This window comes from Dasypus novemcinctus, chromosome 6 (assembly GCF_030445035.2).
Source record: "Dasypus novemcinctus isolate mDasNov1 chromosome 6, mDasNov1.1.hap2, whole genome shotgun sequence".
In the NCBI taxonomy this organism is placed as follows: Eukaryota; Metazoa; Chordata; class Mammalia; order Cingulata; family Dasypodidae; genus Dasypus; species Dasypus novemcinctus.
The window spans coordinates 66,605,243-66,632,623 of record NC_080678.1 but is presented as its reverse complement, the minus strand read 5'-3'; the positions used below and the strand labels follow the sequence as shown (position 1 = coordinate 66,632,623).

Genomic DNA, 27,381 nt, shown 5'->3' with positions numbered 1-27,381 from the left:
AAGATTTGAAACATTTTTCTTTTTTTTCTCAGCACTTAAAAGTGAGTCCTGGAACATTACAACTTGCCAAACTAGATATAGAACTGTAAACTCTGCTGCAAATGACCAAACTTTTGAAGGCAAAAAGGTACTTCAGGCTCAGCGACTTAACTCAAGTGCACATACTTGATGGCATTGCTCAAGAGAAATTTAAATTTATGGTTTATTTATTTCCTCAGCAGAGACTCTACACTAGGTGGCGCCCGGGGCCAGGATGGAAGCAGTAACCAGCAAAGGAAAGCCCCTATTTTAGCTTTTTGCTAGAAGCACCTTCCCTGTGGATTGTAAGGGAGTAAGTAGGAAAGGGATGAAGTTGCTTTAACTGATGACCAAAATGCTCTTTGTTTGATGGGATGAGGAGGTGAAGAGATACAGAAACCCATTCCCATAAAAACTACAGGACAGTCTCCAAGTTTGGAAGATGAAGGCTTGTCTAGAATAAAACGAGGGAGCCTGTGTTAACCTGTGTTAAGAACATTGAGGATAAAGAAACAGGATTACTGCACAGAGGAGGGAGTACCTTTCATATCTGGGAGATTTTGAAATAACTTGAACATATTTAGTTAAGGTAATGGATGACTGAGCCAGAAGAGGCATCATCTCTTCTTTATCTTGCATATAGTTAGATGAGGCAATTGTTTGTATTACCAGCAGAAAAATAATTTCTCTCTCAATAAGCATGTAGGCAGGTGGGTAAAGCTCAAACTTATTTTAAATATGTAATAAACCTGGAAATCTATACAACTCTGCATGCTTACAAATGAAAACAACTTTTGAAGTAGCACTTGAAAAAACTGATCTTGACAGAAATTAACTTCAAGCTCTCAATAAGCGATAGGCTGAAAGAGTTAGCAAGAAATAGACTGTTCTCAGAGATCATGTATTACTAAAAGTAAAGAACATCTAGTTTACACATGCCCTGACATTTTAAGCTTTGCATTCTTCTAGTTTCATGTTTGAGGTTGAAATGTCTTTTTTTGTTGTTCAGAGATCCAATGAGTACCACCATGCTGATACCTTAAATACATCCTTTTTTTCAGATTTATTTCTCTCCCCTTCCCCGACCCCAACCCGGTTGTCTGTTCTGTGTCTACTTGCTGCGTCTTGTCTACTTCTGTTGTTGTGATCAGCACAGGAATCTGTGTTTCTTTTTGTTGAGTCATCTTGTTGTGTCAGCTCTCCCTATGTGCAGGGCCATTCCTGGGCAGGCTGAAATTTCTTTTGCGCTGGGCGGCTCTCCTTACAGAGTGCACTCCTTGCGCGTGGGGCTCCCCTACGCGGTGGACACCCCTGCGTGGCAGGGCACTCCTTGCGCGCATCAGCACTGCGCATGAGCCAGCTCCCCACGGGTCAAGGAGGCCAAGGTTTGAACCGCGGATCTCCCATGTGGTAGGCGGACGCCCTAACCACTGGGCCAAATCCACCGCCTAATTTCTAATCTTAATTATGTCTCTTCACTAATATACTGATTAAAAGTTATTCCCAATCTTTCCCTTTTGGCATGATTCCTGGCAACTTCAAACAGTTCATGTAATTCCTTTGTTTATGAAATAGTTCTTTACTTAGGTTGTATATTTTTATTTGATCACTTAAAGTTGTAAGGGTGTAGAATGGACTGGCATTACTCTTAGTTTTGGTCTGATGCTAACCTGGATGAAAGTAAAAACCAATTTTTTTTTACATATATAACTTTCCATGAAGACTGAGCTAATAATATAGGGGAAAAAATATGCACACTAAATATAAAAATCAACAAATATATTTTAAAACCTTAATGAAATGTTTAATAAGTCTCAGAACTTTAGAAAAGGCCTTAAGGGTTCCCAGTGGAACAGTTAAAAAAAAAGTGGGCCCAGCATAGGGCTGCCAGCTTTTATTTTGCCAAGTAAGGGTTTTGTTTTTTCTTTTTAAAGATTTATTCTCACACCTCTTGTCGCTTGCGCTGTCTGCTCTGTGTCCATTTGCTGTGTGTTCTTTTGGGTGTTTGCTTGTCTACCTTTCTTTCATCATCTTGCTGTGCCAGGTCTCCGCAGCATGGACCAGCCTGCCTTCACTAGAAGGCTCTGGGAATCGAACCCAGGGCCTCCCATATGGTAGATGGGAGCCAAATTGTTTGAGCCACATTTACTTCCCCCAAGTAAGGGTATTTAAAGCAACCAATATCTAGTATCAACAGCACTTCATAAAAGAAAGGATGCTTTAATACTACAAAAATTTGAAAAACCTTATAATAAAAATTAGAGTTCATAATCTTCTATTAGTCTTTTTTTTTTCCCTTTGTAGACTGCTGAATATTTAATCTGAGCCTGGAATTTCTTGGAACAATTGCCTAAAATGCCACTTAGTTCAATCACTTCAAATTAAAAGACTGAGAGGTGAAGGGCTTTGCATGAAGTCAGTTAATGTTACACTCAAGGAGAGAAAGCATTGGATCTGACACTAGTAGAGGAATCTACCCTTACAGATAACCAAGCACTAAATATATTGCTCATTAGGAATCTTAGTCAATGTTATCTTAAAACAAAACAAAAACTTCCTAAACTAATATAAAATCAAATAATCATCCTTGATATACACAACTATAAGTGTTACAATTTGTCAAGAAAATTCACCCCAAATCATGTTACTTTAATTATATAACCTACAACATAAACTATATGATCTAAACTGTGAGCTTCTAATTCAGGTTTCATTCTCAAAGCCCACAGATGATTAATAAATGTCTGTTGTATGAATAAATGAATATCACTTTAATCACTGAAAGACAAATTTCTTCACAACATGAAAACTTCTCAACCCAGCACAAAATCTTACTTAAGAAACCACTGGAACAAAAATGATAAAAGAGAAAAAAGATCATAATTAAAGATCTGGAAGGAAGCGATGGGAGGAGTGATGTGGGAGGGGACCCACTTATCTGATAAAAAAGAACTAATTTGGCAATCTATCTTGTAGCTATCACATCAAATAATAAAGCAATTAGAATTTAGGGTAATCAAACACAATGATTTTTGTGTGAAAAAAATTCACATTAACTTAATCACATTCACTTTACTTTTTAGATCAACTTAGTAACATGAAAAGGTTTTAATATCCTGAAGGAATTTTAGATCTAAAGCATACAATAGAATTTTAACATGAACCTGAAAATACACGCACCTAATTATTTTTGAAAATCAGAATGCTGAAATAGAACACTATTGTAAATGATGGACTATAGTTAATATTAATAGTACAATAATAAAAATATTCTGTGAACTGTTAACAAATGTAGCACTAGGTGTTAATAGGATAGTATATGGGAACTCTATTTTATGCATGATTTTTCTGTAAATCTACAACTTCTCTAATATCAAATTCAAAATTAAGATTAGTTTAGTTTATCAGGTTAAAGAAGGTTTATCAGAAACTTTGGAAAGTAGTTCATGGAAGTTCTTTATTCTTTTAAACTACCTTTTGCTGATTCATTCAACTTCTTTAGAAAAAAAGATTGGGGGTTGTGGGGAGAAGCATGCAGAAAATTCCCCAGAAGAATCTGATAGGTTGAATCAGGATTTGTAGAACTTCAGATTTGGGGCTTTTGATATGCCTTAAAATTATGTTAAAATTTAAGTCACAAAGATTACTTGAAACCAGTGTACACAATTCTGCTATCAACTTTATCTACATAAATACTGTAATACATAACTATATATTTTTAAAATATCAGTGATTATAAATATATATATATAACAGGAATATTAGTATCTAGTTTCATGGATTCTTGAGAGTTCCAAGGTAACTTGATTGACTACAACTGAGAATTCAATTATATTAGAATAATGGGTACATTTACCTGTTTGAATATTTTTGCCAATCTCAAATAATGTTTTACTTAAATACATATATGGTCTTTTTTTTCCCTTTTAATCTATAAAATCTCAAACAGTATATATTTAACTCCTGTCTTAATTCATTTGTTACTAGTTATTTTCAGTTTTGATACTTTTTTCTGAATCAGTTATGAATGCAAGGATTCTAGTCCGTCTTTGAAGAAGAATATTACATAAAAAATTATCTTCAAATTTTGGCTTTTAAGAAAAGATCATACAATTCAGAGGAGGATGTAATTCTTAATTTTTTCTTCAAAATAGTTTTTCTACTAGTATCAGCCATGTACCATATTAGCCCAAATGAGGAAAAAAATCTTCCCACACCTTTGATCTAGACTTGTGATTACTACTTATGTCATGGATGTATGTGTGGCTTTGCATTAAAGAGACATGACATTACATCCTCCCCCAATTCCTTCAATGTCTGTCCCCAGTTCAAATGCCTGTTGCTCCTTGGACTAGAATTCCAGAACAGAACATTAAATATTAAGAGATCCATCACAACAACTTTAAATCTAATATCACTTTCATCTAAATATCCACTATTGGTTACTTAAATGGATCAATTAAATATCCCTGAAGATGAATACCAAGAAGTTACCACCCCTTCATTATTAACCTGGCTCATAATTAAACAGAATGACATTGTTAGTTTTGGTTGAAAACTAAAAACACAGAAGCCACATTTTCTTAGTGTTGTTACTACTGTCAAGAAGAAAATCAAGGTCATAAGATTTTTCCTAGATTGTATTAAGAAATTAATATAGATTAATTACAACCAATTTACTTTCTAGGTTAACTAAGTAATATGAAGAGGTGATAATTTTTCTTTGAAACTTACAAGTATGATCTGTATATACACGATATTGAGAATAATTTAATATATTAACTTGAACATATAACTATATTCTAAATAATGAAAAAAAAAACCCAAAAAACAAAACAAAACAAAACGCCACACTATATTCTTGTGTCCTTATTTTAAATTTAAAGAAATGGTTCCTTACAAGACTAAAATAACCCACAGGCCATGAGGTTGGTTTTTCCTTTTTCCTTTTTTTTAAACAAATGTGCACCACGATGTTTCAACAAGTAAGGCAAATGCTATTAATGTGAAAGCTGCAGTTTGCGTTATACCACATCTAGAACCTAGGGGATGTGAATTACACAGAAGTGGTATTCATTCTAATTGAACAATCAGGTAATATTATGACAAGTTAGTCTGCAGCATCCAAACTGTCCACTTAAGCTTCTTTTTTCTTGATGATCAGAGGTCCCACGTTGTCTCCAGTCTCTTCATTGTGTTTTGTGTGAGACCCATCACAGAGTGGGAACTAGAGAAAAAAGAGAAAGAAGATAAAATGTCTAACAGTAAAATCAATATTTTGCTTGGCAGGGAGGGCAATGCTTAATCCACATATATAATGTGATAACTCAAAATAAAGATTTCTCTGGCTATCTTATGGGCTTTCATAATGAGCATATGCAGAATAAATATACAACATAGAAGCAGATATCAATTTGTGGATAATATGGAGATTAATAATTCTATTTCCATTATGATGTTCGATTATGGATGTTGAAAACATTTTTCATGTTTACACAAGTTATAAATCCTTTCTAATCTACTGCTTATTTGTAAGAGTCTAAGTTCATTCTTCTAAAATCAATTTGTAAATTATCCCTTTTTTGATAATCTTTGCGGCAAATCATTTCATTTTGCTTATTTTTTCATATCCTTAATTTCTTCATTTTCACATAAACTTGTGAATAGTTTCCTTCATGGAGACTTCTTTTCTAGGGTCATAATAAGTACAAAATTCCCATTCTTTTTCTGATTTATTAATAGATGTAACTGACATTTTGTTGTCCAGAGGAAGGTAAAAGGATTAAACTGAATGTCTAACATAGTGCTTCCCAGTGTGTTCCAGAGAAGACAGGCCCTGAAAGATGTTTTACTTTGATGTCATTCTGTGTTTAAAAGAGTAGATTTAGCTCAAGTGGTTGAGCATCTGTTTCCCATGTACAAGGTCCTGGGTTCGATCCCTGGTACCTACTAAAAAAAAACTAAAAAAACCAACTCGCATTGGGGAATGGATGTAGCTCAGCGATTTAGTGCCCACTTCCCAATGTTTGAGGTCCTGGTTTAATTCCCCAGTATCTCCTAAAAACAAACAAAGAAAAAACAACCACATACTGTATCACGTAGACCTCCTGAATCACAGCATACTTTATTATAATTTAAAATACTAAATTGCTTTCTAAATTTTTATACCTCTATTCATAATAGTATCCTAATAAATTCTTTATATGAAAAGTCTATAGGTTCTGTATTATTATATCAGTACATGGGGATAACAATTGTTTAAAAAATGTTTCAATATTTGGTAAGGCTAGTTTTCCTTCATTACTCTTCTTTTTGAGAACTTTCCTTATTTATTTACCTTTATTAAACTTTATCTCTTCTTCCAGATAAACAGTAGATTTTTTTTTTTTGTTAAGTCCTACTTTATTTCTCTTGTTTTCTTCTTAAGGTCTCATATTTCCCCTTATTTTACATATTTTTATGGTTGTTATAATTAGGTATGTTTGCATAGCTGATTAATCTTGCTATGCTACATATCTCTATATATACCTTAATGATTTTTGCAAGCATATCCTCCCTGTTGTTAAACAATAACAGCAAGACTGCAACTATGTTTTCAGGTAACCCCTTAGTTTTCAGGCTAAACAACAGTTAGCATTTGTTTTATTTTTGATGTCTTGAATGCACCTAGATTCTAGATTTTCAGTTTAGTATAAAGAACAGTTCTGCATTGAAGGAAGCTATTTAGAACAGTAAAGTAACAAGAGTCTTGGCATTATTTAAGTAATAACCACCTCATTATTAACGGTAAAGGGAGTATAGTTTAGATACCTGAAACTAGACAATGATGGTATATAATTCTAAACTTTGATAACCACATTTCAATCCTAAGATTAAAATAAAATTTGGTTGATCTCCAAATGAAGATGGCCAAGTGAGATGCTTCAGGGCTCCATCTTCCTGCAGAAGCTTTGAATAACTGGCAAGAACTAGCAGGAACATTTCTCAAAGATCCAGAAAATAGTTAAAAGGATTCCAAGTGCCAAATCAAGGAAAAGGTCATTTAAAAGCTGTAGGATCTCTCAGCACCCTTACTGGTCCTTCCCATACCCTCACTGGCTTGGTACAGAGTTGGCCTGGGCTCCTAGCATGGATCCCTGGTCTCAGTTCCAGAGAGAGCAGAGTAACCCTTATGAACATACTGGAAGCATGCATGTGTGACTCAGACTGCATGGTGACGGCCTGAGGGACTCGCAGATCCAAAACTTGCCATGCATGTAGAAGGCAGCTCACTTAGCTTTCCTAAAGAGCACTGTGGCAGAACAGTCAAATTGTACTTCCTAGGTCAAGGGACTGCTGGCTATAGGACAGAGAGGTAGTGTCCAGACCATGAGGAAAGTGTAGGAAAGAGGGGACATTCTTATCTATGTAAAGGTTACAATTCCCAAGGCCATATGTACATGCCCTAAAGGCATGCCCAGAAAGGATCAGGGTGGTCCCTATGCTTTGACCTCCAGCTAGTATACATTCATTAGATGGATAAGCCTGGAAAGAGGGCACTTGTATAGGCCAAAGTGGAAAAACTGGGAAAGATGTTTTTTTACCTTCTTCTTCTTCTCTCTCTATTTTTTGTTGTTGTTAGTTCATGGCATTCAAGGAAAGCTCTGTCATAACACTAGTTGGATACAGGCTTAAGGAAAAGATGTCTCAGAGTCTAAAATTCCAACAATATACATTAAAACTTCAAAACAACAAAAGATTACAAAACATACAAAGAAACAAGAAGCAATGGCCCAGGTAAGGGAGATTATAAGCATTTTAAAACCATCAATGTGGAGGACCAGACCTGGGACATACTGGACAAAGACTCAAGTGGGTATAGCTCAGTGGCTGAGCACTTTGCACGGACAAGGTCCCAGGTTCAAGCCTCATACCTCCTAAAAAAAAAAAAGAACTAAAGGAGAACATGGATAAAGAACCAAAGGAAATCAGGAAAGTAACAGATGAATACAAAGAGAATATGAATTGAGAGGATGGAAATTATGTAAAAGAACCAAACAAAGCTGAAGAGCTAAAAATAGAAATTAAAAATTCTCCTGAAGGGTTCAACAGCAGATTGAACTGGCAGAAGAAAGTATCAGAGAACTTTAAGATAAGACAACTGAAATCATCTAGCCTGAAGTGTAGAAGAAGAACAAAGAAAAGTGAAGAAGGCTGAGGAATCTGTAGGATACCACCAAGAGCACCAATATATGCAATGTAGGAGTCCTAGGAGGAGAAGAGAGAATGAAGCAGAGAGAATATTCAAAGAAATGGCTGAAAATTTCCCAAATTTAATGAAAGACATGATTATACACATCCAAGATGCTCAATGAACTCCAAAAAGGATAAAGCCAGAGATCCATGTCATGGCATTTTATAATCAAACCATTGACTGAAAAGACAGAGAATTCTGAAAATGGCAAGAGGGAAGCAACACTTAACACATAAGGGAGGCTTTATGAGATTAAGTACTGATTTTTCATTAGAAACCATGGTGTTATTGGCATGGCAGTGTGATGTCATATTTATATGCCAACCAAGAATACTATTTGTAGCAAAACTGTCTTTCAAAAATGAGGGAGAGATTAGGACTTTCTTAGGTAAATAAAAGTTAAGGGATTTTTCCACCACTAGACTAGCCCTACAAAAGATGCTAAAGGGAGTTCTGCAAGTTGAAAGAAAGGCAATAGACAATAAAGTGAAACCATATGAAAAAGTAAATATCTCAGTAAGGGTAATGACAGGGGTAAATTATAAATGCCAGAACTACTGTACTATTGTTTTTTAACTTCGCTTTTATTTCCTACAAGATCTAAAAGGCAAATGCATAAAATGTAATGAAAAATCTGTGGTTCTGCACCTATAATGTATAAACATGTAATTTGTGATAAGGACTACACAAAGGTGAGGGGAAGAAGGGTATAAGAACATTGTGCATACTATTGAAGTTAAGTTGGCACCAGATCAAATGAGATTATTACAGATTTAGAATGTTAAATTTAAGCCCCATGGTAACTACAAAGAAAATAGAAAACATACAAGCTCTTGAAGACAAAAATTAAGAGTACAGGATGGGAGCCAGGGAGAATGCAGAGTTAATGCAAAATGTGTGTAGCATTTCTGTTAGGGGAGACTGGAATCAAGTTTCAGTGATAGAAGGTGGTGAGGGTAATATAACATACTGAATGTAATTAATCCCAGTGAATGGTATGTTTGGCAGTGGTTGAGATAGGAAATCTTAGGTTGTATTAAATGTTCCACACATACACAATCTACTAAGGAGACAATGGCAAGGGCAATACATAATTCTTGACGGGATCTAACTAAAGTGGAAAGAAGACTCAAAGAGACATTACTGAGACATGCAAAAATTGGAATATAGTCTATAAGTTCTATATCAATGTTAAATCTCTTGAACTTGTTAGTTAACTGCATTGAAGTTGGAGACACAAGTGAATATCCTTGCTCTTAGAAATATACGTGTTAAGTATTAATTGTACAAGGAGAATGATGTATACTCAAGTGTTCAGAAAACGGATTAATAGATAGATGGACTGACAGATTCAGAGATAGATAGAAAGATATGGCAAATGTGGCAAAATGCAAAAATTGGTGGATCTGGATATCTGGACGGGTAGGAAATTGTCTGAATGTGGTTTATATTATTTTTATAACTTCCATGTAAGTTTAAATGTTTTTCAAAATAAGACATTTTAAAAAATCATGCATGTATCACGATATAGCAGTAAGAATGAATACATTAGAACTGCACACAATAATAGGGATGAATCACACAACTCTAATGTTTATCAAAAAAAGAGAGCATAAAAGGGCAAATGCTGTATGATTCTATTCAGAGGAATTTCAACAATGTGCAAAACTAATTCATGGTTTAGTAGGTCAGGATAATGATAAACTTGGTGCATGGACAACCTCTAATGGTCATTTCTTGCTCTAGATTCTAGTTACATGGGTGTTTATATTTAAGGTTGAATATGGGTTTTTTTTGGGGGGTAAACTAGGGATTGAATAGGTATTACAAGAAGGCAGATCTTCCCATTTAAAAGATTAGAGGCATAAAATCTCAAATTTAATTGAATTGAGAGTTCAGAAATAGACTTTCACAACTAAGGTTAACTGATTTTTAACAAGGCTGCCAAGTCCATCCAACTGGGACAGAACATCTCTTCAACAAATGGTGCTCGGAGAACTGTATATCCATATGCAGAAGAATGAAAAAGGTCCTCTCTCTTACACATTAAACAAAAATTAACTCAAAATAGATCAGAGACCTAAATATAAGAGCCAGGACCATAAAACTCTTAGAAGAAGAAAATGTTGGGAAGCATCTTTCAGATCTTATAGGGGAGCAGATGTAGCTCAGTGGTTGGGGGCCTGCTTCCCATGTACAAGATCCTTGGTTCAATCCCTGGTACCTCCTAAGAAACAAACAAACAAACAAAAACGAACAAAGATCTTATGGTAGGAGGTTGTGACAGTTTGAAATTTGTGAATACCTAAAAAGGTTATGTTCTTGAACTAATCCATTCCTGTGAGGGTGGGGCCCTTTGATTGCACTAAATTCCATTAAGGGACCTTTGATCAGATCACGTGATTTGATCACTTTAGGGTTTTTGATTAGACTATGTCAGTGAGGGCCTGACCCAGGTTGGGTCTGAGGCCTCTTGCTAGGGTCTTATATAAACCCTAAGAACTGGAAGCAGAGACACAGAGAAAGGGAGTGCTGACATTTTGACGCAGCCAGATGAGACATAGGACTCCAGGTTCACCTACAGCTGCAGAAAGACAGAAGTCCTGAGAGGCTCAAGGAGACAAGGCCCAGGAGAGATGCTTGGAGGAGGTTCACCTCCAGCTAAGCTCCAGGAGAAAGCAGAGAGACATCTTGCCAAGCCATGTGGCAGGATTCCAGGATCTGCCAGCAGCTGACTTTTGGTGAGAAAGTTATTTCTGATGATGCCTTGATTTGGACACTTTTCCAGCTTTGGACCTGTAAGCTTTTACCCCAAATAAATTCCCTTTATAAAAGCCAACCCATTTCTGATATATTTCGTTGGCAACCTTTAGTAAACTAATACTGAGGTGGTTTCTTAGGCCTTACACCCAAAGTACAAGCAATGAAAAAGAAAAAATTAGATAAATGGGATCTCCTCAAAACTGAATATTTTTATGCTTCAAGTGACTTTGTCAAGAAGGTAAAAAGGCAACCTACTCAATGGGAGAAAATATTTGGAAACCACATAACTGCAAGGGTTTGCTATCCATCTTATATAAAGAGATCATACAATTCAACAATTATAAAGACAAATATAGCACTTTGGTATTGTTTATGAATTCCAAAAATAGAAATTGGATTATGTTTGTAAACTGGTCTGTTCCTCTGGGCGTATCAGATTGTATTAGACCCAGAAGTTTCATTTTAACTTGATTAAATTATGATTAAGGCTTTGATTGAGCCATGCCAGTAGGACACTGAGTACCTGCCCCCTTGGTAGGCAGGGACTCACAGAGAAAATGATGTAGTAGAGGAGAAAGTGGGAGTTTTTGATGCTGGATCCCTGGATAGTAAACACAGAGAAGCAGTTATGTGAGGAAAGAGAGAAGGTTCCATTAGATATGACAGAGGCTCAAGGAAGAGAGATGAGCCCTTGGCTTGATAGTTTACAGCTGGCCTTGTGGAGCAAGCAGAGCTGAGCCTGGAGAGAATTGAGCCTGGGAAGATAGGCAAGCCTTATGTTTACCTACAGCTGAGAAAGGAAGGAGTTGGGACCACACAGCCTTAGGAGGAAAAGGGAGGCTGAAACTTCAGACACCAGTAGCCATCTTGCTCCAACATGTGGCAACAGACTTTGGTGAGGCAAGTAACTTACGCTTTATGGCCTTGTGACTGTACGCTTCTACCCCAAATAAATACCCTTTATAAATGCCAACAGAATTCTGATACTTTGCAGCAACCCAATTTAAAAAACGAAAAAAGATTTGAATAGACATTTTTCCAAAATATAAATTGCTAAAAAACACATAAAAAGATGTTCAATATTACTAGTTATTAGGGAGAGAAAAATCAAAACAACAATGAGATATCATTTCGCATCTACTAGAATGGCCATTATTAAAAAAACAGAAACTACAAGCACTAGAGAGGATGTGGAGAAACAGGAACATTTATTCACTGGTGGTGGGAATGTAGAATGGTATAGCCACTGTGGAAGACAGCCTGATGGTTCCTCAGGAAGCTAAATATATAAATGCACACTATGATCTGGCAATCCCTCTGGTAGGCATATACTCAGAAGAACTGAAAGCAGGAAAATGAACAGACATTTGCACGCCAATGTTCATAATGGCATTATTCACAATTGTCAAAAGATGTAAATAATCCAAGTGTCCATCCATCAATGAATGGATAAACAAAATGTGGTATATACATATGATGGAATATATTCAACTGTAAGAAGAAATGAAGTCTTGATACATGCAACACGGATGAAACTTGAGCCCATTATGTTAAGTGAAACAAGTCAGACACAAAAGGACAAATTACTGTGTCCTTTTAGATCTCACTAATATGAACTAAATATAATGAGCAAACTCATGGAATTAATATCTAGAATATACATCACCAGAAGAAAGAATGGGGAGCTTATGCTAATTTGTGCAGAATTTTAATAAGCTTGATTGTAAATATTTGGAAATGGATAGATGTGATTGTAGCACATTATAGTGAGTATAATTAAGAGCACTGACATTGTAGTTCAAAAGGGAAGTTTAAGGTCATGTATGTCACTAGAAGGAAAGCTAGAGGATGAAACATGGGCTGTAAAACATTGTGAATGCTGTTACAGATGAGAAGTGTGGTCAATAGTACAAATATAAAAATGTTCTTTTATGAATTAGAATAAATGTACATTATTATTACAAGGTGTTAATGATATAGTGGTATATAGGTAAAATATACCTAAAGCAAACTATGGACTATAGTGAATAGTAAAATATTAATATTCTCCCAATAGTTGTAAAAAAAAAGAAAAAAGGAGAAAAAGCATTATGCTAAGTAAAAGAAACTAGACACAAAAATACTACAATATTGTTTGACTCCATTTACATAAAAAGTAAATAAAATAAATTTAATAAGATGGAATTAGATGAGTGGTTATATATGGCTGGGAAAGGATAGCAATTGCTAGGTGACTACTAAGGGGTAAGGGGTTTTTCTTTTTGGAATAATGAAAATGTTCTAAAATTGATTGTGGTGATGAATGCACAACTTTGTGATAATACTAAAAGCTGCTGGTTGTACACTTTGGAAAGACTGTATGGTATATGATATATGTCTTGATAAAATTGCTTAAAAAATGTATTGGCTAAATATCTTAATAACTGAGGAAGAAAGGGCTGGGAGGAGAGGTTGGAATAAAGTTTAGGAGAAAAAGTTCTGGAGATCCTTGCTCTCCACTGGAAAGCGAGCAACACTACCAGGATCTTCACAAAAAAAACAGACTATGTTTATATTTAATGACCTAACACCTCAATATGTGATGTGACCATGTTTAGGGTGATTCGGGATGGTAACCAACAAATCTATGAGCAATACTTCTTTTAAAAATTAGTTTTAGTCTTGAAATTTTGTATTTTTAGTGAGAACTTTGATTATATTTCCCAAGGAAGTTGACTGGGGCCATTTTGGCTCATTACCATAATTTCCTATGAGATGCATGCTTGTTTTGATGGAGAAAGGAAGTTAGAGTAATGAGATATTTGAAACCACCTTGGAGAACAGTATGAGATTTTGTATCATGCTTATGTATTTGCTTTGACAAAATATAAGATGGTAAATAAACTCAAATCCCAAAATTGTAAATGAAAGAAAAACATTCAACATATATATCCAGCTGCATTTCATTTTAATTTTATTTGGACTCCTGACACTAACTGGCAAGACTTTCCTCTATATTTGATTCCTTTGCTTTCCCGGTTCATATTCTTCTGCCTCTTAGGCAGCCATTACACAACTCTACAAATGATAAACACCAGGGGTGAGTGGGTGGGGAGATGGGAATCTCTCAAGATTGTTGCATACTCTTCCCAGTACATCAAAGTTTCGAAAGTAAGACTATTTCTTCTTTTGAAAGGTTGATTCTTATGTCTGTGCTCTTACTACCATTTCCTTCCACCCTCTTTCAAGAAACCACTCTCTCAAATACTATTTTTCCCTATTGTTGCTTTAATCATTTCCTCTTTATTTTCACTTCAAATATGGTCAGCACTTTTGTGAAATCTATAAAATAGGTCACTGTTATACAACAGCAGAGAGCATGCTAATCCTGTGAGGAAAAGAAGAGGAACGGAGTGTGTTAAAAAAAGCAATTTCTGGGAAACGGACTTTGGCCCAGTGGTTAGGGCGTCCGTCTACCATATGGGAGGTCTGCGGTTCAAACCCCGGGCCTCCTTGACCCGTGTGGAGCTGGCCATGCGCAGCGCTGATGTGCGCAAGGAGTGCCGTGCCACCCAAGGGTGTCCCCTGCGTGGGGGAGCCCCACGCGCAAGGAGTGCGCCCGTGAGGAAAGCCGCCCAGCGTGAAAAGAAAGAGCAGCCTGCCCAGGAATGGCGCCGCCCACACTTCCCGTGCCGCTGACGACAACAGAAGCGGACAAAGAAACAAGACGCAGCAAATAGACACCGAGAACAGACAACCAGGGGAGGGGGGAAATTAAATAAATAAATAAATCTTTAAAAAAAAAAAAAAGCAATTTCTTGCAAATAAAAAACACAATGAGATAAGAGTGAATCCAAAGATAATGGAGTGCTCTGTCCTCCCACAGAAGCTCTGAACAACGAAAAAGAACTGGAAGAAGCAACTTTCTCAAAGCCCCTGAACATAGTTAAAGAACTGCAGTAATAGAGTAAACATTGATTCAAGAAAAAGGCCACTCAAGCAGCAGTAGGATCTCAGGTATGCTGGCTGGCCCCTCCTGCATCACTCGCCAGCTTGGCACAGAGCCGGCCTGTGTGCCAGTGTGAATCCCTGGTCCCACATCAAGACTGGGCAGAGTATTACTTGTGTACATACTGAGAGCATGGATGTCTGACCCAATCTGTCTGGTAGTGGCCTGGGGGATTTGCTGTCCCCAAACTTGCTCAGCATGTAGAAGGCTGTGGGAGAACAGTCAAGCTATGCTGGTTAGGACAAGGACTTGCTGGCTACAGCACATAGAGTGCTGTGTCTAGGACTGTGAGGAAAGTGGTAAAGAAGAGGAAAAATTTGTATCTGTATAAATGGGGGTATTCCCAGGGCCATACTGTGCATGTCTAATATGCATGAGCAGACAGAATCAGGTTGGCCCTTAGATTTTGACCTCAAGCTATTCTCTAAACTCATTAAATAGATAAGCTTAGAAGGAGAGCTCTTGCACATGTCAATCTGGAAAGTTGTTTTCCTTTTTTCTTCACTCTATAGCATTCAAGGAAACCTCTATCATAACATTAGCTAGATACAAGTTTAGGGATCAGGCCCTTCAGAGTCTAAATTCCAGTGATAATACATTAAAATATAAAAATGCCCAGATTTCAACAAAACATTATACAACATACAAAGAAAGAGGAAGCAATAGCCCAAGCAAAGAAGAAAATTAAAGCATTAGATCCCATCAACAAGGACAACCAGAGCTGGGACATACCAGGCAAAGACCAAAAAAAAAAAAAAAAAAAAAGGTAATGGTCCTAAATACACTGAAAGAGCTAAATGAATGAAAACATGAACAAAGAACTAAGGAAGGGAAGCGGAGTGGTTCACCAGATAAGAACATTCAAGGGTTTAATACCCAGGGCCTCCTGGCTCATGTGGTGAGCTGGCCCATGTGCAGTGTTGCTGCATGCAAGAGTGCTGGCCCATGCAGGAATGGCCCTGTGTAAGGGTGCTGCCTGCACAAGGAGTGGCCCCTGCATAAGGAGAGCCATCCCATGTGAAACTGCAGTCCACCCAGGTATGGTGCCACACACACAGAGAGATGACACAGCAAGATGACACAACAAAAAGAGACACAGATCCCCAGTGCCGCCTGATGAGAATACAAGCGGACACAGAAGAACACACAGCAAATGGACACAGAGAACAGACAACGGGGGAGGGAGAGGGGGGATAAATACATCTAAAAAAAAAAAAAAAAGAACTAATGGAAATCAGGAAAACAATAGATGAATAAAAAGGAACCAAACAGAGTCAAAGACCAAAGTAACAGAAATTAAAAATTTCCCTTGAAGGGTTCCAGAGCAGATTGAGCTGGCTAGAAGAAGAATCTGTGAAATTAAAGGTAAGATAATCAAAATCATCCAGTTTGAAGAGGAGAAGGAAGAATGAAGAAAAGTGAAAAAAGTCAATAGATACGTTGTGGAAGTCCTAGAAGGAGCTGAAGGAGAGAATGGGGCAGAGAAAATACTCAAAGAATTAATGGCTGAGAACTTTCCAAATTTAAGGATGAATACACACATCCAAGACACTCAATGAACTCCAAAGAAGATAAACAAATATAGACCCATGCCAAGGCATATTATAATCAAACTGTTGAATGTCAATGATAAAGAGAGAATTTTGAAAGCCACAAGAGAGAAGCAACAGCTAATGTACAAGGGAGAGTAAATACCAATTTCTCATTGGAAACCATGGCAGCAATAAGGCAGTGGGATGGCATATTTCAAGTGCTGAAAGCAAAAATATGTCACCAAGAATTCTATAGCCGGCAAAACAGTCTTTCAAAAATGAGAGATTAGAACATTCCAATAATCAAAAGGTGAGGAAGTTCATCACCACTAGACTAGCTGTATGAGAGATGGTGAAGAGAGTTCTGCAGGTTGAAAGGAAAAGATAGTAGACACTAAATCAAACCTACACGAAGAAGTAAATATCTATGGTAAGGGTAATGACAGGGGTAAATGTAAATACTAGCACTCCAGTATTTTTGGTTTATAAGTTCACTTTTTACTTCCTACAGAATCTAAAAGGCAAACGCATAAAATGTAATGTGAAATCAGTGGTTTATTGACTCATAACATGTAAACATGTAATTTGTGACAAAAACTACATAAAGGTGGGAAGACAAAGGAGTATAGGAAACTGTGCACTACTGAAGGTAAGTTGACATAAAGCAAACAAGATTGTTACAGATTTAGAATGTTAAATATAAGCCCTATGGTAACTACAAAGAGACCATGTAAACTCATTAAGACAGAAATTGGAGTACAGATTACTAGGGGCAGAGGCTAGAGAGAATGGGAAGTTATTGCAAAATGTGTGCAGGGTTTCTGTTTTGGGAGATTGGAATTGAGTTTTAGGGATGGAAGGTGGTGAGGGTATCACAAATAGTAAATCCCATTCAATAGTGTGCTTGGAAGTGGTTGAGATGCAAAGCTTGTATTTTGTTTTGTTTTGTTTTCTCAAGGTCTACTAAAGAGGCAATGCAAGGACAATACATCATTCTGCACAAAATTTAACAAGGGAGGTGAGAAGGCTCAAAGGGACATTATTGGGATGTATGAAAAAATTCAAATACAGACTATAAGCCTTGATTCCCATCTGGATCAAAAATCTCTTGCATTTCTACACTTGACTCACCAGTTTTGCTGAACTCTATCTCCACTGTGATGTTTTAATTTTAGTCCCACATTTCAGATTGCAAATTGTACATTTCCATTCAACTGTCATCACAAATTCACTCTCATTTTGGAATGGATGCCTATCACTGCACTGAAAAATCAGCTTTTTACCCTGAATTCCTCATTTCTGTTAATGGTACCACCCCTCTTCTAATTTCCATGCTTAGGTCCTTCAAAAAGCAGTAGTTTCTCCCTGTTATTTTTCATCCAAATCTGTCATCACATTTGGCTGATCCTTCTCTCTTTTGAGAAATTTTATTAAATATATTTATTTCATGTAATTCTTTTTTTTTTTTTTCATCCCAACTGCCAGTACCCTGGTATAATTATCATAACCTTTATGTCTGAAACCCCTGCCAAGTATTAATAGTTCTACCATGTCTGGAGGTACACACTTGCCCCACTGGCACTCAAGACCCTACTTGATTTGAACTTTTTCAGGAGGGTAGGCTGGTGGTTGTGATGCAAAGACCAGACTATATATACTTTTATGGATCCCACCTTTGTTCACATGAGGCCCTTTTAGCAGATTTTGAGACAGAGTCCCCAATACTTGCTAACTTATTAAAATGCTACCTATCTTTCCAGGGGCAATTTAACTCTTACTTACATCACTATGCCTTTCCAGAAACTTCTCGCCCATGGTATAAGTGCTCCCTTTCATCTTCTTTTTTATTTAGAGGACTTATGGGTTCTATACATCTGATAAGTGCTGTTTTATTATTTAACTTTTATTCTGCATGTATACATAGTAGACACTAAATGAACTATTTGAAGATCACTGACTAAAGACTATTGAACTCTGACTAAAAAATTCCATGATTTCTAGAGACATTACTTTCTATGTTTTGTAGAGCAACAAAAGATTTGAGCTATTATAGATAGGTGTTTTAAAAATAAGTCAGGTCTAGGCTATGGAATATTATTGAGAGATTATTTTCTAGCAACCCCAGTAATACCTACTACTAATAATGCCACATTCCAAATGAATAATACTCTTCTTTTTATTTATTTTTTTAAGGTTACACTAAAATAATATGAAGTCCCCATATACCCCCTACCTCCCTCACCCCACTCCTCTGCCCATAACAACCACCTCCTCCATCATCATGAGACATTCACTGCATTTGGTGAATACATCTCTGAGCACCGCTGCAGAATGGTCCACACCATAGCCCACACTTTCCCATAGTCCACCCAGTGGGCCAATACTCTTCCTAAGGTACAGATTGTTGTAAGGAGCTTATTTCATATGATTATCAAGGATTTTTTAGACACAATGACAATCTAAACACTGTATCACTGGATTACACAACAATATCAATCATATTGGAAAAAGGAGGAGAGGGTAGCAGTATCGCTTTCTAGTACTTGGTATGTGGCTTCTTCCATATGTGTGATGTAATGGCACTCCCCTGTGGGAAGAGGTCCCAAACATAAAGTGCTTCCAGAAATACTTTATTTCTATTGTCTATTTTCTTGGGCCTTTTAGTGTTATCTTTAATGAAATCAATTACATTTGAATGCTAATAGGGGCAGTACATGTAGTATTTTCACCACCTTTCTCAAATACACCTGAAAGTCTGAAGTCATTCAGTGCATGTACTCTTTCAATATGACCTTAGGAAAGCATTTTACCATCTTCAGATCACTATAGCTTTCATCATTGTCTAAAAGCTGCAGGTTTTATAGATAACATTTTCAAATAGAATCTGATGAAATGCAATTCTCACAAAAGGAAATAAAATTTTCTTTTCATTATGTTCTTAGATATTTAACTATAAGGCTGCAGCTCAAAGAAGGCTTAGGATATAGAGTTAATACATTTATTTATAAACAGAATTAATATATTTATTTATAAATTGAAAATTTAAATTTAAAAGTTTGTCTTGAAATTTCTAAAACATGTCCTAGAATCCAGGGCCTTAAAAATCCTAAGAATAAATAAAGGCACTTTTTCTCTCTTCTTTGGCCAAAAATACAGTTAAATTTACCTGAACCCTATGAGGGTATGATGTAGTTTTACCACAGAGTGGTTATGCATTTTAGTAAATATATTCCAGAAGAGAACTGGAAAACAGAGACCAGTTTCCATTATAAATAAATAAATAAAGATAGATAGATAGTATATCTTGACAATATCTGGTGGTAAAAGTTTGGAATAATAGTTTGAAAAGAAATGTTAAATTAAAAATGGCACAATGTAAAGGATTTGTTTTCCTTACCTTTTTGGATCTCCAACAACGGCAGTACACAGCTTTATCTCCCAAATCTTCCATGTCAAAAGCATGTACTACCTTGGGGTTGTCTTTCTGGATGTGAAGGTTCACCATAGATTTGTTGCGATGATCTTTAACATACAATCTTTTGTAAGCTAGATAACCAATTGCAGCTGTTCCAGCAGCAATGGTAACTGCTGCAATCCATTCAACTAGAGCAGAAAAAGAAAAGAGGAATTATCAAAACCAAAATATATACTAATACCCTAACATGAATGTTCATGAAATCCCAGTTTTTAAGTATTAAGTGTCCCAACAGACAAAGTTTTTATGTTAACAGAAATAATCAGAACACATTGGTGTAAGAATTCTTTGTTAAGATTTTTCCTGTTACTGAGGCAACTGTATTTTCTATGGAGTGATGAAAGCTGAATTATGAGAGAAGAGAGAAACAAAAATTATTTTATAGCTGAATGAAAAACAAGGCATAGTAGTCTTTCTTAAAGTGCTCATAAATAGGTTTAATGTAACATGTAAGCTTTCAGGTGCCTATTGCTTTAAAAAAAAAAACCTGAAAAACCTGAAAGGTTAAAATTTGGATTATAAACAAAACAACAAAAAACCAGGAGGTGATTATGTTTTTTTAAAAAAACTCATCAGAGTTCATTTAAATAGCAAGGTTCCTTAGTGATTTTTAAATAATTTACCAAAATTCAATAGCATCTTCTGCATAAAGTATAACCACAAGCAATCATTCAAAAGTTGTTTTTCTTAAATTTCAAAATGCCTTTATTAAAACAAAAATATGAATGTATTAATTTTATAACAAGATTAATAAAATTATAGCCAAAATTCTCATTTAATAAATTCTATATTTCTATTATTCACCAGTGGATGATTATTTGAATTCTCTGCAAACTTCATTTAAATGTAATGACATTATTCTGAGCATTTACTTGCTTGACTACCAGGTCATCTATTTAGTCTTTGTGTGCAGTTTTTCTAGGAGCTCTTAGAAACCCAAGCACTTAACAACTACCCCAGCTCCAGAGAATGTTGGAGAGAAGGAAGTTCGGCATAGTCTGGTTAGCCTCAGCCTCTGAGGAGAGTTGTCTATTCCCAGCATGGAGTGGGCTGCAGAAAGAAGTTGAACAGGAGTCAGGATAAACATACTGGACTATTTTCCAGCATTTCCTGAGTCAGATTTTCAGTGTTTGAAATAAGTTCCCAGACTATCAAATAAAGCCCTAGAGAGAGAAGTACCAAAACAAAAACAAAAACAAAAAAAAACACAACCAAAAAACAAAACAAAAACAAACACATCCTGAGGCCAAATATACACATATGCATAATGAATAATTAACTAACTGTATGGCTTATTTGCACTATTGAGTCAAATTTCTTATTTCATGAATGTGAGCGACCATAATACCTAACAGTACCTTACATAAAGCTGGAACTCTTAATATAATTCTAAAGGAAAGGGACAACTAATCTGACACTTAGTTCCTTTTATCTTGGTCTTCACTTATTTAATACTTGAGTTTTTATCAAATGTTTCTGATAAGCATGTTCTTTGGATTCTACTTTCAACCACTGAAGTATTTTTCTCTACAAAGTAATTTAGTTTGTTTCCTTCCCACATTTCCATTCCTTTATTGCCAATCCTGAAAATAACTAAATACTAATCTTATGCCCTCCCCAGGTGCTACCTGACTCAGAAAACAAGTTAAATAAGTAAGTCATCTGATGGCTTCAAACCTTTGACTGAGGGAGTATTAAAATTACATGTTTTGAACAGATTTGTTTGGAATTTTAGTGCTGCCTCATATTACCCTGTGGCAATTCCAAGCAAGGCTGTAATTTAACTCTTATTTCTTGATTCACAATTTTCCCTTTTGAGGTATTATTTACCATGGAACTCCCTTCAGAAGATATTCCTTATAATAGGAGGTATAGCAATCCACTCCTTAGCTAATGGAAAGTCATTGTGAATAGCTAATATATCTATGGTATATGCTCAATATTGTTTGTGATCTTTACTATGAATTTAAAAGGGAAAAAATATCCTCTCAAGACTAAAATAACACAAGTTCCTATATGCTGCTTGATCTTAGTTACATTATGAAGTACTCTCTAACATACCTGTTCTTATGGTGACTACATATTGCAAAAAGTTCTGAGACCCAAAAAACAACTGCATTCAGCTATTATTAAATTGTCTACTGATGGAAAAAGAGAATCCTATTCTGCCTGAAACTCATGTTAGGCCATTTAAAACATGCTTCTAATCTCTCTTCTCATATTACCAATGGTCCATATGGTGACTGTTTTCTTTTTAACCTGTTTTTTTGACAGAGGAAGAAATGACAATACAGAAAAAGAGACAATAGCAAAAAGAGACAATAGCAAAGGCATCATCTAAAGAAATGGGAGCTGACCCTAGATATTGCCCAAGTGTGGCTGCTCCATGGGGAAACAAAACACATACTCTGTGACCCTGCCCCATAAAAAGGGTCACTTATGACTCTTTCACATACAAATGATTTATGTATGCTAGGTAAAATAGCTTTGTATTTACTCCAACTGAGTTGTTAAGAATCACAGAGCTAGGTAAGGTGTTAAGAAAAGAATTTCCATTTCTTTTTTTTCTCCTTTGCAAATACTAATTCCCTAGTCTCATTAAGGACAAATATAAGAGTCCCCAGGAGTAAAAGAAATGTTGCTATTTTATCATTTCATTACTGCAGCCTGAATCAGTCTTTTCTGGCAACAGCTATGGATGCCACTGATAACACTAGGGAAAAAAAGGAAACTATACAGAGATACACAAAGATGATGATGGATTCAAAAGTCAGCAATTAGAATAAAGGCTGGGAAGCAGATGTAGCTCAGGCAGTCGAGCTCCACCTACCACATGGGAGTTCCCTGGTTGGGTTCCCAGTGACTCCTAAAGAAGACAGTGAGCTGGTGTGACCAGAAGGTTCAGCGAACTGACACAAGAGACAAAAGAAAAACATAATGAGAGACACAACGAAGCAGGGAACAGAGGTGGCTCAAGAGATTAGGCACCTCTCTCCCACATCGGAGGTCTTGGGTTTGGTTCCTGGTGCCTCTCCAAGAAATAATGAATATGAATAGACGCAGCAAGGGCCAAAACAACAAGAGGGTGGGGAAAAATAAATCAATAAAATAAATCTTAAAAGAAAAAAAGAAATTGTTTTAAAAAAAAAGAAGAAAGGCTGAAAACCAGAAGAAAGTAAGACCTAGTTTGTCAAGATACTTCATTTTTGTTGGCACCTTTCAGATACTGTTTTTGAATTGGGGTCCAGAAAATTCCTGAGCATTAACTTTGTACCTTCTGGTTTACCTCACTCTCCTTTTCCAAAGACATCTCTCAAGGTATAGTTAATCCTACAGAGATCCAAATCCCACCCTACCCAATCTTGTTTAACAATGCTTTCTATCTACACATATACCATTAATAAGGTAATATAAAAAACAAAAATAGAGAGAAAGGTAACATTTCTAAATAATTTCCCTATTTCTAGCCCTTCCATTGTTTTACAATTGTATAGTTTTTGGGTTTCTCTCTTAAAATTATCCAGAGATTGAGAAAACAGGAACCTTTTCTCAAACCTTTATTATCCATTCCTAGGCTTTTTTTTTTGTACTGTGGGGACTATTTTGCTTTCATTTAGAAATCTCACCCTGCTTTGTTTTCTTTTAGCCCTTTTCTGCCCCAAAACTGCGTTCTCCTGCTCTCTGTCAACTGCCACAGAATCAGAATGCTCCTCTTTTCTCAGGGGAGGGGGAGGAGAACTGTGTTTAAATCTTTCCTTCCCTGAGGTCTTTCATAGATTGTAAAATTACACATTTTTAATATTTTTCTCTTAAGACATGGCCTATAGGTGGTAGTTAATGTTAGGTGAGTAACCTCTGGTCACATCTTAACCTACTGTATAAAAGTGTAGAATTTAACTTTTAGATTTTTTTTTTTTAAGTTTTTTATTATGGAACTTCTCAGATATTTATAAAAGTTTAGGCAATAGTACAGTGAACCTGAATTTACCCATTGCCCAAGTCCAACAAGTATTAACTTATAGCCAATGTTGATTTATTTATAACCCCAAATTCCCATTATTTTTAATAACCTATAGGAGCTATTTCCTTTATTCTTAGTAAGACCTGTACTTTCCTTCTTAGACAAAATCAAACTCTTAAATGATTCAATGAATTTACAGAATCCAAATTATATTTCCGTATGTTGAGGTTAAATGAATTGGAAAATTATGAATTAGTTTCAATAAACTACACAAGGATATAAAAGTCAGAAAGAAAGAACTTATGAAATGTAGTAGTTTTGGCTACACGACATTGTAGTGTTAGGATTTGGGATGGATAACAAAGCACCAAGGTGGACAAATCCCTATTTTGTTACTTGAGAATAAAGCAAAGGAAAAAAGGTGATTTGAGGGGAAGGTAAGTTAAAGGAGACCTTTTGAAATATTTGATTTGTTTCTTTTCAATTCTTTTTTTTTTTTTTTTTAAATGAGGGTAGATATGAAAGACTTTACACTGAAAAGAAAAAAACCCTTCCAGTGAGGGAACTGAAGATTTAGGAGCAATAGGTATTATCAAGAAAGAACTTAAGGATGCAGAAGAGAGTGTTTTCTGGGTGGACATGAAAAAGAATGGCTGTTACACACTCCCAAAACAGAAAGGAAAAGGTTAAGGATGAGAGCAAATTCAATGAATTCTGTAAGTACCAAGGAGTAGGACATTTAATAGCATGAAGGAGTCCATGGCAGTGAAGACCTTAACAATTAAAATCAGAAACTATAGTAAACTAACGGTATCTTCAATCAAACTGCTTTCAAGAACCATCCCATCACTCATTCTTATTGCCTCTCATTGCCTCTCCCTGGATTCAAACCCTGGTTTTGATCCCATTCCTTTTTATTTCTAACTTACCTATTATATTTCTTCTGAATATAAACAAGAATTTTATGTGAACATGGCACTTTTTAATTTACAAATACTTACGATGTAATGTTTACCACTAGCATCATTTGAAGCCCTTTTATAAGTATTAACACATTTCATTGTGAAGAGGTATGATCATTCCCTATTTATTTTCCCCAAACTAAAAGATTTAAGTTGCTTTTCAACCTATGTGAATTAAGAGGCTTGGTTTAAAAACAGAGTGGAACCAAATTTTATAAGATTTAAACATTACAAGGTAGATTCCCAAAACATTTTCTGCTGTCCCACCACTGCAGGAGGCAGGTGTTAGCAGAAGAGATTTCCAAAGGCTTTGAGCCTCTCCCCATAGTCCTCAAGACAATCTTTTATGTTTTTAGGTGAAAAGAAAGTAGATACTCATAACAAAGTTGAGTACTTCATGTTTAAGCCAATAACGTGCTCCATCAAGCAATTTCCTCCCCCTTAGAAAATGACAAACTAATGGGAAATTAAAAACAAAAAAACAATTTGTCGATTTCCAGACTGATTAACCAGCAGATAGTGATGTCACTAACAGTATACTATTAAGATAGAAAATATCAGTGACATAAGTCACATGAACATTTTATCTTACAGAGCAGTCTTCTTCCCCAAACATATAGTTTGTTTTTATTTAACAAAAATACAAATGAAAACCACTCTTTGAAATACACCAAGGTGCCTCTATTTAAAGGAACCTTAAGATAAGTATACTTTAAAAACTAAAAAAAAAGATGAGTATACTCGGAAATAATTTTTGCAAATAATCACCACCTTATGTACCACATTCTAACTTTAAAATGCCATGGATTATCACTATTTTTACTCTAATTTTACTCTATGTGTAAAATTTGGCAACAGAAGTGGAATTCTCCAATTTATAGACTCTATCACTGTATTACAAAATGAGGACTGGAGTTGGAGTTAGTAGGGACCTGTTACAGTACTTGTCATTATAGATACCCAATATTCATCAAATGAATCAACGGGCTATTTCTACTTAACTTCTTAACTATCATTTTATTTTTATTATTTGTTCTTTTTTTTTGGACTATCTCTTTATCCTTACTCAACTCCTGTTACCGATAACAAAACCGTGGAGTGTGGCGTTTTATACCTGGGCAGAGAGAGCAAACATAACACGAGGCTGGTGCACAGTATTACACCAACAATTATACCACCGACACGAATCATTATAAAGTGAAATCCCGCACCAAACCACATCCAGTCTCTTCCTTTTAACTGGACCTTCTACGCAGTGTAGTTTTCAAACGCTAGGTACCAGCACCAAGGAAGCCAGGCTGAGAAAGCTGAAGGCTCAACAAGCTTGGTTTTCAATCCTCCCTCCTGGACTACAGCCATAGAGAGCCAGATGCCAGAGGCATAATTAAAAAGTGGGAAAATGGAGATCTCGGATTGGGTTTCTTCCTTAAAAAAAAAAAAAGTAAAAAACTAAAATGTGATTAGTCATATCACTTCAGGGTTGCAAGGAATCAACATTCCGAGTCTACGTTGATTTAAACGCGAGAAGGGGGAACGTGCGGTTTCTTCCCTCCACTCTTCTTTATTCCAGGCTCTCTGACTTAAGGACACAGAGGCTATTTAGGGGAGAAAAGGAAGCTAGCAACAGCATTATTAGGTTTCAGGGTTCGGGTGGTGAGGGAAACGTGGTACAGGCTTGGGTAGATGCCTACATGGCCCTTTCGTCGCTTCTGCCCGTTATACCGCCAATTCATACCCTCACCTTGCTCCCCTTTCCTGTTCGCCCAAAGCCAGGAGGAAGGCCAAGCGCTTGCCCTTCTGCATTTCAAGGTTACAGGACCCATGGACGCGCAGGGCACCGGTAACAGCCCAGGGAGAAGCTGAGTACGCTGCAACCGGTGCGCAGGCCGCTAGCCTCACCCGCTCCCAGGCCCCACTTCACCTCTTATGCTGGAACTGGAAGTCAGACTCATGGCGTCGGAGTTTGCAAGGCACAGGACACTGAGCACTAACAGGGCTCGCGAACACAATCGGAGTCCAGGTGCGAGACGCGTACAAAGGACAAGGACATCAGGCTGCTACTGCGCAGGCGCCGCAGCGGGCCTTAAGCACGTGTGTGCTATTGCCCCCTGGTTTATGCTGAGCATGCGTGGAGCCAGCCTCTGTACCCGGCCTTCAGGGAGTCTAGAGTACGGGTTTTGGTAGTCTCCGGAGCTGAGAGGTTGAAGCGGGATCCAGAGGTAGTAAGTGAGTTTGCGCAACTGAGGGGCGGGGCCCAGGAGCCCTGGGAATGTGGAATCCAGGCCAGGTTTTACGTCTCTTCCAGGTATGTGCATTTCTAGGGGCCGAGAGGACAGGTGGTGGTAGGACTCTGGCCATATTGAGATATCTCAGGTTTTACTCAACATTTTCTTGCTCAATCCGATACCTGCAAGGCCAGTTTTCATATAAGCTGCCCTTAGTAGGCACA

General features: G+C 36.6%; 1 protein-coding gene across 1 annotated transcript; it reads right to left on the bottom strand.

Moving 5' to 3' along the window:
• On the bottom strand, nucleotides 1–27,166 carry CISD1 (CDGSH iron sulfur domain 1). The gene is made up of 3 exons (XM_004473195.5): nucleotides 26,854–27,166; nucleotides 19,932–20,137; nucleotides 1–5,245 (listed from the first exon to the last, which is right to left on the bottom strand). The coding sequence occupies exons 1-3, from the start codon at nucleotides 26,882–26,884 to the stop codon at nucleotides 5,156–5,158; spliced, it is 327 nt and encodes a 108-aa protein (XP_004473252.1). The 5' UTR covers nucleotides 26,885–27,166; the 3' UTR covers nucleotides 1–5,155.
• Between the last annotated feature and the right edge of the window lie 215 nt (nucleotides 27,167–27,381).